The 12,419-nt window shown below is 28.3% G+C and overlaps 1 protein-coding gene and 1 long non-coding RNA gene across 2 annotated transcripts in view; both read left to right on the top strand.

Moving 5' to 3' along the window:
• Positions 1-12,419, top strand: part of LOC149886416 (uncharacterized) — a 204,547-nt gene that overhangs the window by 88,277 nt on the left and 103,851 nt on the right. The gene's annotated exons all lie outside the window — the stretch shown is intronic.
• On the top strand, positions 3,636-4,750 carry LOC149886423 (uncharacterized). The gene is made up of 4 exons (XM_090094389.1): positions 3,636-3,690; positions 3,807-3,928; positions 4,032-4,144; positions 4,369-4,750. The coding sequence occupies exons 1-4, from the start codon at positions 3,636-3,638 to the stop codon at positions 4,748-4,750; spliced, it is 672 nt and encodes a 223-aa protein (XP_089950515.1).

Here is a 12,419-nt window from a genome sequence, read left to right as displayed (position 1 = left end):
TAGCAAAATTCGAAATTCGATTGAGCGTTTCAAAACCGTTTCAAAACCGTTTCAAAACGAAAAATAGGAATATAAAAGTTATTTTCGCTCAAACTTTTTTAAATCAACTTTACCAAGTATTTCATTTACTATCCCAACTGAAATGAATAACGAATTTAAACAATTTTCTTTGAAAATGACTTAGGAATAATTATGTTACGAACATGAATCATTTCACATCAAAACGACTAAACTTTTATAATAAAGAAACTATATGTCACACTATTTTTAATATTGGTACTAGTCGCTCAAACATTTGAGTTAGAACTACTCAAAAAATTTCTCTCAACTCCCAATACCTTCGGAAATATCTTTTGTCAAAGATTAAACTTCTTTAGGATCATTCTTAAAATTGGTATCATGGACTCTCAATATTGTTAATAAAATGGGTTCTATTGAAAAACAAATACTCTAAGAATGTAAGTAAAGGTTTTGTGATACAAGGAAATCCTTAAAATTCTTTTCAAATGAAATTCTCTGCAAAGTTACCAAGAATAATGCATTCATTATTCTCAAGCGCGTTCTTTAAATCTTTCAAATAACTTGCATGACTTTTGGCTATGTAGAAATGAGAAGTTAATCCATAGATAGATGTTATGAGACTTTTATATTCATCTTATTCATTTAATTTATTTTTCCATCATTCTAAATTGTAGGATATGGGAAGGCGGAGGGGGATGTTACCACCTTCAAAATGCAGTGTTATTATTTTTTTAAATGAATATAGTCATTTAAGTGAGATGAAAAGTTAGTTGCTATATCAGTTGCCACCCACTCACTGATTAGCCTTTTTATGAGTGTGTGGCAACTGCTTTAAGTTAGTTAATTGGGCTTCTACACAGTTCTCCAATTCCTTAATACCTGTGCATATTTAAAATATCAGATAGAAAAAGTTAAAAGATTTTTTTAAAATAATATTCATGAACAACTACAAAATTTTTATAAAAGGGCGGATGCATAACGTAACAGTTGAAAAAATTTTAAATGCAAAGGAGTTTTCTCAATGGGGGTAGGGAAGTTCCCCATCCATATCCCTCTCATTTTGACCTAATGCAAATGTTTTTTGTAAAAATACATCTCGAATAGGAAAGTGCTCCATCTTCCCATGGACTACTTTAAAATTTGATTAGTGGTGATAGGTACAGATGCACACTCAATATGTCCCCTTAGTATCAAAGTTAACTAGCCACTTAGAACTAAGATCCCAAAAGTAATATCCTAAGAATACCAGTGATCAGCTGAAAAATTATTTCTTTTCAAGTGTTTCTTTTAATGAATATTTTCTGATTCTTTTTACAAAAAAATAGCTAAAACCATTTTCTTGACAAACTTTGATTCTTTACGACAATCTTTTCATCTTACTTTCTTTTTATGACTAAATAAGGAGAAGCGTGTTTTATTAAGGATGGAAAATGGGATGGAAAGTAAATAACATTTCACTTTTACTGTTCATAAACAGAATGTCCATACATTGCAGTAGTACAACACATTCAAAAAAAAGTACTAAAACATGAAAATACTTGAGCAGTGATATGGGATGTATTGATGATTCTTCGCTTCAGCATGTATTGATGAAGCAAGTTTTTAATGTCTGAAACGTTTCAATACATAAAAAATACCTTAAGTGCATGTTACATGCATGGAAAAATTTAAAGATAGCATGGGTGTCTATTCGGAAAAATGGTGTTTGCTGCATTATTTATTAATGCAACGAACTATTTGTAGAAGCTTCTTGTTTTATAGGATGCGTTTCTCGCAACAGCTTCTTGTTTTTAAAGTATGCGATTTTTGTAACTTCTTCCCTTAATAAATATTCACTTCTTGATTTAAAGCAAACTGTTTTACTTGTATTACTTTAGTTAACTATTTGAGATTAAAAAGTAGTTGAACAGTAGTAAACATTTTTATCAAGATGTATTGAACGTCATTATCAGGTATAATACACTGAGAGCAAGGTGGGAGACTATACTTGGAGGATAATACTTGAAAGCCCATACAATTACAGGGAAAATAAAAAAAAAACATAAATTTCTGAACTTTTTTTACATATATTTATTTTTTTTACAACAATTGTTTGTGTTAAATAGTACTCTTGTAAAAAAAACTTCAAGTTTATAATCAAGAAATAAAAGTTTCAGTATTACATTCTTTGGAGGGTATAAAAAAAACTTGGGTGTGAACTTTCTTTTTTAAGTTTGTAATGTGGAAGAAATAACAATCAGATATGCTAAACTTTGACTCAAAATTCCTGTTGACCAGCGTAATAGGCAATTTAGAACTGTCGAGTAGGTCAATTTACTTTAAATAGTTAGGAAAACTTAAGAAGCAGGACATATCGAAAACCGAAAGTCAATAAGTGACAATACCTGTAATCTTCAAAAATGGTTAACTTATTTGTAGACTTTTTGAGTCGTGTGCTCAATACTTTCTACATAACAGTTCTGCGATTGACTAGTAAACATTTTTAGAAATTAAGCTGCGATTTCACAGCTTAAAACTTTAGTCGTGAACAGTTAGGTACAGAGTGACAAGGCACAAAACGTTCACTATATCAGAGCTTAATCACACGGATAGGCACAGTCCTGAAGAAACCTTAGCGATTCTGGGTTTTTTAATACTTCAATGTCTTTTTTAGAATTTTCAACCAAAACTCAATGATTTAACAATAGTATTTTATTTGAAATAGTTGAAGTCCACTTTGGCGGTTTTCAACAGCTTTCCAAAACGCCCAAGTTTTGACAAGGAATATTTTAGGAAATATGTAAAGTTGCGAGCTGAAAGTTAAACCCAATTTAATTAGGAAAAAAATAATCTGATACAGGGTCGATTTTAAAAATATTAAACCACTTGCTGTTTCGTAATTAAAGAAAACAAAATTATTAGGCACAATTTTTTTTGAAGCAGGGAATAGAGAATAGGGGGTTTACCACGGCGATCTTTACTTTAGGCCTAGGCACCGTGCAAACAATATCTGATTAAATTCGTTTTAAAACTCTTATACGCAGCTATATAATTTCGATATTTTGGATTATTTTCACGTATTAAACGTACACTTTAAAATTATAAGATGAGATTACAATGGCATTAACTTGCTACATAAGTTTTATTGCTACATAAATTTTATTGTTCGAATCTTCGAATTTGGCCACACCGCAAAAATTACATGCAACTTGATGTGGTTTCTATTCTTTCAAGATTTTGGATTATATATAACGCTATATAAAACAATTGAAGTAGTACTTCAAAAAACTGTATTTAAATAATATACAAGATAAACTAATGGTTTTTTAAAAAAAGCTACGAACAATTAGCAAACAACTGAGAGATTTTTTTCTTTTACATTTGTATTAAACTTGTATGTGGAAACCACCGTAAGAAACAAATTCACGTGAAGTTTCGAGTTGGTCATAGTATAAAAGCTACAATGAATTTGAAATAATTTCACTCATAGTTACTTCGCAAAAAAAAGCTGCAATAAAAATTTCTAAAAACTCAAGGTTGGTAATTACTTTTCATTTAATGTAATTTTCATAAAACAACATAATAGTGCTTGTAAAGTAAATTGAAGTCATCTTTTACTATCTCCATCTTTTAGAATGAATGGTATTCATAAAACACCTGTCAAAAGACTATTCTCCTCAATTAACACAGGTATTTAGTAAAATAATTAAGTAAAAAAACACAATTCTTATATTTGAATTAAATTTAAAATTTTTCTAATACTAAAATACAATACAGTATAATTTTATGCAACAACAAATTTACAGATCTGTTGGAATCTCCTGACGAACAGAGCCTCACTTTTCCTTTGTCCCCTTTATTTCAATCTTCTTTCATACAAACACCAAAACAGAATTCTCTTTGTAAGTCCTCAACCACAGCTGCTGAGGTAAATAAAATGTACTCATACAATTGTTATTTTAAACCAATTTTTCCAACCGGTTCTTCTTTCTTTTACACTTTTAAAGATTAAATCACTTTGGTTTTTATAGAAGTGCTTTTGCTCCCAAAAGATGGATGATGTCACAAAAAAACTTGGGGATGCCACCAAAAAGTTGGAGGAGGCTAACAACAAAATAACAAGTCTTGAGAAAAAACTTGACGTGTGAGCATTCTAAAAATTATTTGCTTTTTACATTTTTTCAATTTTTCAAACAAAAAAATTTTGGCTTGAAAAATTACTAGATTTAAAAATCAAAAAACCTAGATTTCATTTTTTAAAAAACAAAAACTTAAAAAAAATAATTTGCATTAACTTTAAAAGAGAGAGACAGAGAGAGAGAGAAACTTACCTTATTACAGCTTTACTTAACAGATTTTTTTATTTAGATTAATTTCACAGTTGACAAAAACTAGTGAAAATGTAGCTGCAAGCAGTTTGCTTGATGAATATATAAAAGATTATCCAGAAAAAATAAAAGATGAGATTTTGGGGCAAGTTTCAAAAGCATCTTCAAGACATGTACTTGCACTGGCATTGCTAAATATATTTTTTACAAATGAAGAAATGTCACAGACTTGTTATAACAAAAAAAGTGCTGCATTTAAACCTTTAGACGACAATAAAATTAATCAACTCAAAGAGGTTGTTTTCATCATCAAACCGCCAATTGAAAATGAAAATAAAACAAAACTTTGGAAAGAAATTTTTCAAAAAATCATAGCTAAGTGCAGGTTTGTTCGGTTTAAGAACGCAACAGCCTGCACTTAGTTTGGTGTATTTTTAATTTTATTTAAATATTTTACATTTAAAGAAATCTTTCTTTCCGAAGTTCTGTAAACCTTTTTGAATTAATTCTAGTATTTCGTCTTAGTTTTTAAATGCAGCGGACTGTTAATAAACACTTAATTAAATAAAGACAAGTCTTTGAATTGTCTTCATTTAAAAAAGTATATTTTGCAATTCCTAATGATTTATTTATTTACTTTAATAAAATGTTACATAAACTTAGTTTCTTTCTCTTTTTTGAATCTACCCAATACTTCGGGAATATGCAGGAAACTTATTTAGTAGATTTAAATAAACGTTCAATAAATGTCGGCAAGCCATTAGGATACAACTTATTTTGCTTAAACATTTCAATTTTAATGTAAAAGTAACTAGAAGATTACTTTTTAAATATTAAAAAAAAATTCATCTTTACCCTACCGTTCTTTTACTTGGTGATAAGAACTAAGAAACATAAAACTTGTTACTAAATATTCAAATTCAGAAAAAACAAAAAATGATCGTTAGGTTCCGAATGTTCTTCGCTATCCCAACGTTTTATAAGCAATATAAGTAATTGCAACTTAAAACAGAAAATGTGATTTTGTTTTATTAACTTGAACATTTATAAAAGCATTATTAATATTGAAAAGGAGCAACAAAACTACGTATTCATTAAGCTTGCGATAATGTTACAGTAATATGGCAATGGTGCCATAAATAAATTACAGACCAAAAGTCAAGTCAGTAAAAAATTTATACCAATATATTATAGCCAGCATTTCGCACAGCATAGAACTGATAACCTTTTGCACCGATAGGAGATTTTCAAAATAAAATCTTTCAGAGATTTTCTAAATTTTTTTTTTTATGATGGCTAAATGGTATAAATTTTTATATTGAACGTTTCTAAGTTTCCTAAAATTGAATAGTACGATGTTGAATTACAGGAGTTCGGCCACGAGAAAAGAAATGGTACACTATATTAGATACTTATTTTATTAGCTTAAAAAAACAACTACCATATCAATAAAAGTGCGTCACATTTGTCTGATTTACGATATAAAAGTGCCTCACATTGTCTGATTAGTTGTTCACTTACTTCTGTGAGCAACTTAGGAGGAAAATTTTTCTTAAATTATGAAGATTTAAACTATAGAATATTAGAAATTAACAAAAATTTCGTGCTTGATTAACATACTTCAACAGTCTTGAGTTTCTTTGGAACAAACTCGCAAGGTTTACCATTTAAGCTTTTACGTTGCGTAATGACGTAACTTACACAGCTGCAACTTCTGTAATTAAAGTAAGTTGTAAATCTGGAGTAAATCTATCAAAATACAAATCAGAATTGAAAAAAAACTATAACAAGATAAAAAAGAAAAATTAGAAAAAAAAAAAAAAAAAAAAAAAACCCGGATCCGGATAAGACAAATTTCCGAACAACATAATGTAAGTAAAATAGCTGTGTAAACAGTTAACCGGATCCACCCTCAGCAGTTGTTATATCATCATTAAAATGCGTTATTTGCATTTTAAAAGGTATAAGTTTATACGGATCCACTTCTGGATGCGCTTAAATTTTTGGACGCGCTTAGCTGCTGTGTCAGTATAAAATGGTTGCGCTTATCGTAAAATGTGAATCCATACATACATACATACATACATACATACATACATACATACATACATACATACATACATACATACATACATACATACATACATACATACATACATACATACATACATACATACATACATACATACATACATACATACATACATACATACATACATACATACATACATACATACATACATACATACATACATACATACATACATACATACATACATACATACATACATACATACATACATACATACATACATACATACATACATACATACATACATACATACATACATACATACATACATACATACATACATACATACATACATACATACATACATACATACATACATACATACATACATACATACATACATACATACATACATACATACATACATACATACATACATACATACATACATACATACATACATACATACATACATACATACATACATACATACATACATACATACATACATACATACATACATACATACATACATACATACATACATACATACATACATACATACATACATACATACATACATACATACATACATACATACATACATACATACATACATACATACATACATACATACATACATACATACATACATACATACATACATACATACATACATACATACATACATACATACATACATACATACATACATACATACATACATACATACATACATACATACATACATACATACATACATACATACATACATACATACATACATACATACATACATACATACATACATACATACATACATACATACATACATACATACAAGAGTTTTATCTGTTTTTTTTCTTTAAAAAACGTTTATCTTGTTTTACTGTTTGGACGGTTTAGATTGTGTCAAACGACTTGGACTTTCAATTACTTATAGAGGACTTTTTCTAACTTATTTAGCTGCATTATTTTTAACATTATCTTCATTTTTCTTCGGATGTGCGGTTGCCTGTTGCTCAAAGGTTTGATTTTCTCGCATTAGCTTTCTTTTTTTGTACTTAAATTTTATACAAATTTTAATATAAACAAATTGAGTCAATTTAGTATCGAATCTATCAATTTGCAATTTAGTTAAAGCTAATTGTCTAAATTATTTGATTGATAAGTTTTTCAAACGAACGGCAAAATTTCATTTCATTTTTAATCTTCAGCGCTTCTTCTTATTTTTATATTTTGGAAGTATAAGAAACTCTGTTAACACATTCCACCTGTTGAAATTCGATTCTTTGTTGGATGTTAACTGTATCTTTCTGAAACAATTTTTTAACTTTTTTGAGTTTGTAAATGAAGTTGTGAACGAAAGAAGCTATCTGCGTTCAAATTATCATAACGAACCACCTCCTCAACATTGTTAGGGTTGTTCAATGTACGCAACGTCAAATGACTTTCTATGACGCGTTGGTCTCGTTTGAATAGCTGTTAGATTAGCAACATTCGCCTACTAATATTTAATTTTAACAATTTTTCTTTAAGTTTGTCTCGTGAGTTGCAAAATTTGAAATAAATCTGCTGCAATGATAAGTCCGTAAAAATAAATTAGCAATGTGTTTGACTGCTTTGATGAAACTTCTGTCACCAATTTTAAAATGACCATCAAAATACAGAATTAAAGTTTTTGAAAGAATTTTGATAAGTATTTCCATAACTTACTATTTTGTCAAGACTCAACAGTTTCTATATAGGTTTTTGTCATACAAGAATACTTTCAAGTATTGTAGGTTTTCGAAGCTGTATCATAAGGTTTGGGCCATTATGTTGAGAAAATAAACCTCCATTTTATCTCCAAGGTTTTGCAGCGATTATACAAAACTAGCAAAAAGCAATCTGTAATAGGGGTTATGGTCAGTCTGTTACTTAATTTATAGTGGCTGTTTTCCACAATTTAATGTTGCGAAATCTTAACTTATACCCAATTAGAAAAACGCCTTTAAATTGAAAAAATTTAACCATCTGCAAAATTAATATAGTAAGTATGCGGAGCTAAAATAATTTACCAATTATTTAACATTGAGTAATTTACAACTGACATGGTCATATCAGCGTAAGGCAGAACCATTTTCCTCGAAATTGCTAAGTTTAAAACAATACGTTTTTAGTTATTGACACAAAGTAATAACACTTCGTCAAGCTTTAAATTGACAAAATAAAAGCTAAATTCTTGTAATATTTTTTATAACATGAACTTTAGTTAATAAGATTAATATAAATCGAACGTAACTTATACATGAGTTATTAATTTTTTGGTATCCCTTTGATACAAGTTTCTTTAAAAAAGGAAATTCTCTTTAAAACGATATTTGACAAATGCGCAAATCTACAATATTCACGCCCCCCTCCCTCCTGCGTTTAAAAAGATCCCCTAAGTTACGTACAAAAAATTATTAGGCATAAAATAGAGAAAATTAAAAAAAAAATTGAACTCATTGCATATCTTTATATCATTTTAACTGACAAAAAATTACAATAAAAGGTAATTGGGTTTTTTTTTTTTATCGTATAAATGCGTCAATCATAAATCTTTAAGAAGAAAAAAACACTACATCAAAACTGAAAATCGAATTACTTATTTATAGTAATCTATTTTGACATGGTAGTTAATGTAAACATTTATCAAAAATGTATCTAAAAAATCTGTTTCCAAGTGCAAAAGGATTAACAATACTAATTTAAAAAAAAAAAAAATCAAATTAATTTATGAACTGCATTTTCAGCATAATGTTTTCTTGGCTTTTAGTAAATAAATAAAAGCAGTAAGTTCCAATAATAAATCTACCTATTATTCATTTTTAACAATAGACACCAATGTGAAGGTAAGCCAAGCAGTCTATCAACACAAAACATAACAACAATAACACATTACAATAGAATATTTACACCCTTGATCCTAAAATCCAGCGAAAATAACAAACCAAATTAAAATATGAAAGACAAAATTAGAAAACCAATTAAAAGTTAACTATATTTATCTTTATACTAAACATAAAACTACATAAAAGTATAAATGTTTTTATATCAATATTAGTTATTCAATTACTTCAAATTTAGAACATTAAAACACCCTAGATTAAAAGATCAAGGTTGCAAACTCTCTCATACATTATGCTAAAAATTAACAGACATTATTGTGTTTCCAGAATATGTAAAAAAGGCTAGACAACACAACCTAGCTCTAAAGCAGTAACACCGCCTGACACTAAATGCTACCAAGTCACACCTCTGCTATAAGTAGACCGCTTGGTTGATAAGGTTATTAATCTTGCTCAATATAATTCCAACTCACACCACTTTGAAAACATGGAAATAACATAATTTAAACATATATACAGCTATAAACAAATATGGTTTCATATAACACATATAAACATATTATAACACATATAAACATGTTAAATGACAGGTATATTTATCAAAAACTATGAAAAAAAAAATTAAAATAATAAAAAAAATATTACATTATTTGTGTAACACTTTTCACCTACCATACCTTAAAAGAGTTGTTTATCATCTTTGAAAAACAAACTATTAAATGCTCTAGTTCTTGAACATGCAACATATAGTTGACCATGAGAGAAACTAGGTTTTTTGAGATATACCACAACTCTATTGAATATTTGACCTGGACTTTTATTAATTGTCATTGAATAAGCAAATTTGACAGGAAACTGACGACGTTTTAGAATAAAAGGTAAATTAGAATCTGATGGAGCCAACTCAAATCGAGGAACAAAAATTCATTTACTAACCGAAACACCTGTCAAATCCTCTGCATCAATATAATTATTGTGAAGAGCACAAACTTTCGTTCGAGTACCATAACATAACCCAGCTTTGAAATCTAAATTTCTAAGTAGCATAATTACACAACCAATTTTCAATTTTAAACAATGAGGTAGCATACATGAAGGAGTTAAGCTGTTCAAAAACTCAACAGGAAAATTATTTCTTTCATTAAGGTCATCAGTATCAATTTGATCAGCACTTAAATAAATTTTGGCCTCACCCGGCAGACATTCAAGCAATTAATCAACATTAGTTGGTGTTAAATTTACGTGTTTAGAATAATCATTTTGTTCAGCATCTCCAAAAATCTTTTCAAAAAATGATACACTTTCTCTAATAATGCACTGATTTGGTATTTCAATGCATCCTTTAAAAGGATCCTCCTCATTAACAGCTATTGTTTCATTCCCAAGTTTTAGAAGCCATTGGAAAAATTCACCTTCCCCATCTTGTACTCTCATATTTTCAGTTAATGCAAACTTCTGCACCCATTGCCAATGCAAAGAACATTTTACTGCTGGTTGTATTTATACACAATTCAACTATTTCAATTGTTGAACAATTTTCCGAGCGATACATAAGTGAAGTTGCAAACAGAGTCTGCAAAATATTGGAACGAAATTTTTAAAAAAATTGCCAGTAGAGTCATTGAAAACTTGTCTAGACCCTTGGTTTAAGCATAGTTTTTTAAATTTAGATATACTTTTTATTAAAAAAAATCATTTATTATATCAAAAGATAATCATTTTATTCAGTATTTTAAGGTATTCTTGTTATTCATTTAACAAAAAAAATCTATCAACTATCATATGATGTACTTGATAGTTGATAGATTATATATATTTATATATATATATATCTGTTATTTAAATGGAGAAAAACAACATTTTAATAGTACTTAAAGTTTCGTTCTTTACGGCAATCATCAGCTATTAATTACAAATTAAAGAAGTAAAAAACCGTTTAAAAAACGAATCAAATTAACTGTAGAACAAATTCTGACGTAATGAGCAAAATGACGCAATCATTTAGTCTTCAGTATCAAATGAGGATAGAAGGACCTTGTTAGCATGTCGACATTTAGATAATATTTCGGTTCTTTTGTTGAGAAGGTTGTTTTTTTTATGCGATAAAATTTCAAACTTCTCGTGAAGGCAGAGGTTAGAGGTCTTGGTTTCAGGGTTGTAAGGTTTGCATCGCTTTACAATTCTCCACTTTATTATAAGTGTGATGGCTTTTTCTTTGATTTTCCAAATTTCTTTTGAAAGTTCGGTATTATTCTTATACCTGATCGTATTAAAAATTTTTACATGGTTAGCATATCTTAGCTTAAATGGTGTTTCGCTAATGCCAAAATAAACTTTTTCTTTGAGTTCAATATTTTCTAAACTCGCGATAGCTTTATAAACAATTTTGCTCAACAAACATTGATTGTTTAAAGGACAAGCAATTTTGTTGGTACAGTTACAGGTGTTTTTTTGGTATGCTTCTTTGGTCTTGTAAAGTTTTGTGATTATGAGAATTAATGATTGATTTTACATTTCGCATACAGCTATAACTTACCTTGATCAAATTTCTATTGAAAATTCTGTGCAATCTATGATTTACCGGGAAATGAAGTTCAACAAATTCAAGTAAACGGTTTCCTATTTTTGCTTCCACGTTTTGACTGAATGGAGGGTTAAACCATATAATGTTTCGCATGCGTTTTGTATTTTTAGTCGTGGCAACTTGCTGTTGATAATTAAGTTTACATTTATAGTCTGCTTTATATAAAGCCTCTTCGTAAGGTGGATTAGCATTTTTAAAAATAAGTACATGAGTATGAAAAAAGAAATAAAAGATGAGATAAAAACTTTTTTTTACAAGAAAAAAAAGTAAATATATATATATAAATATGTATATATAAATATATATATACATATATATATATATATATATATATATATATATATATATATATATATATATATATATATATATATATACATACATATATACGCATGTATGTATGTATGTATGTATGTATGTATGTATGTATGTATGTATGTATGTATGTATGTATGTATGTATGTATGTATGTATGTATGTATGTATGTATGTATGTATGTATGTATGTATGTATGTATGTATGTATATGTATGTATGTATGTATATATATGTATGTATGTATCTATATATGTATGTATACGAACAAATTAAGTAATTAGGAA

This window comes from Hydra viridissima, unplaced genomic scaffold, assembly GCF_058129835.1.
Source record: "Hydra viridissima isolate aposymbiotic clone 2 unplaced genomic scaffold, HvirCarnegie_v1 scaffold_7, whole genome shotgun sequence".
Taxonomy (NCBI): domain Eukaryota; kingdom Metazoa; phylum Cnidaria; class Hydrozoa; order Anthoathecata; family Hydridae; genus Hydra; species Hydra viridissima.
This window is presented reverse-complemented; position numbering and strand designations above follow the sequence as displayed.

Bases quoted from the DNA above. Each gene is read 5' to 3' on its own strand.
- LOC149886423 (XM_090094389.1), top strand. From the start codon at position 3,636: ATGAATGGTATTCATAAAACACCTGTCAAAAGACTATTCTCCTCAATT. The intron at 3,691-3,806 runs GTATTTAGTAAA...ACAAATTTACAG, and splicing joins ATTCTCCTCAATTAACACAG to ATCTGTTGGAATCTCCTGAC. The intron at 3,929-4,031 runs GTAAATAAAATG...TGGTTTTTATAG, and splicing joins CCTCAACCACAGCTGCTGAG to AAGTGCTTTTGCTCCCAAAA.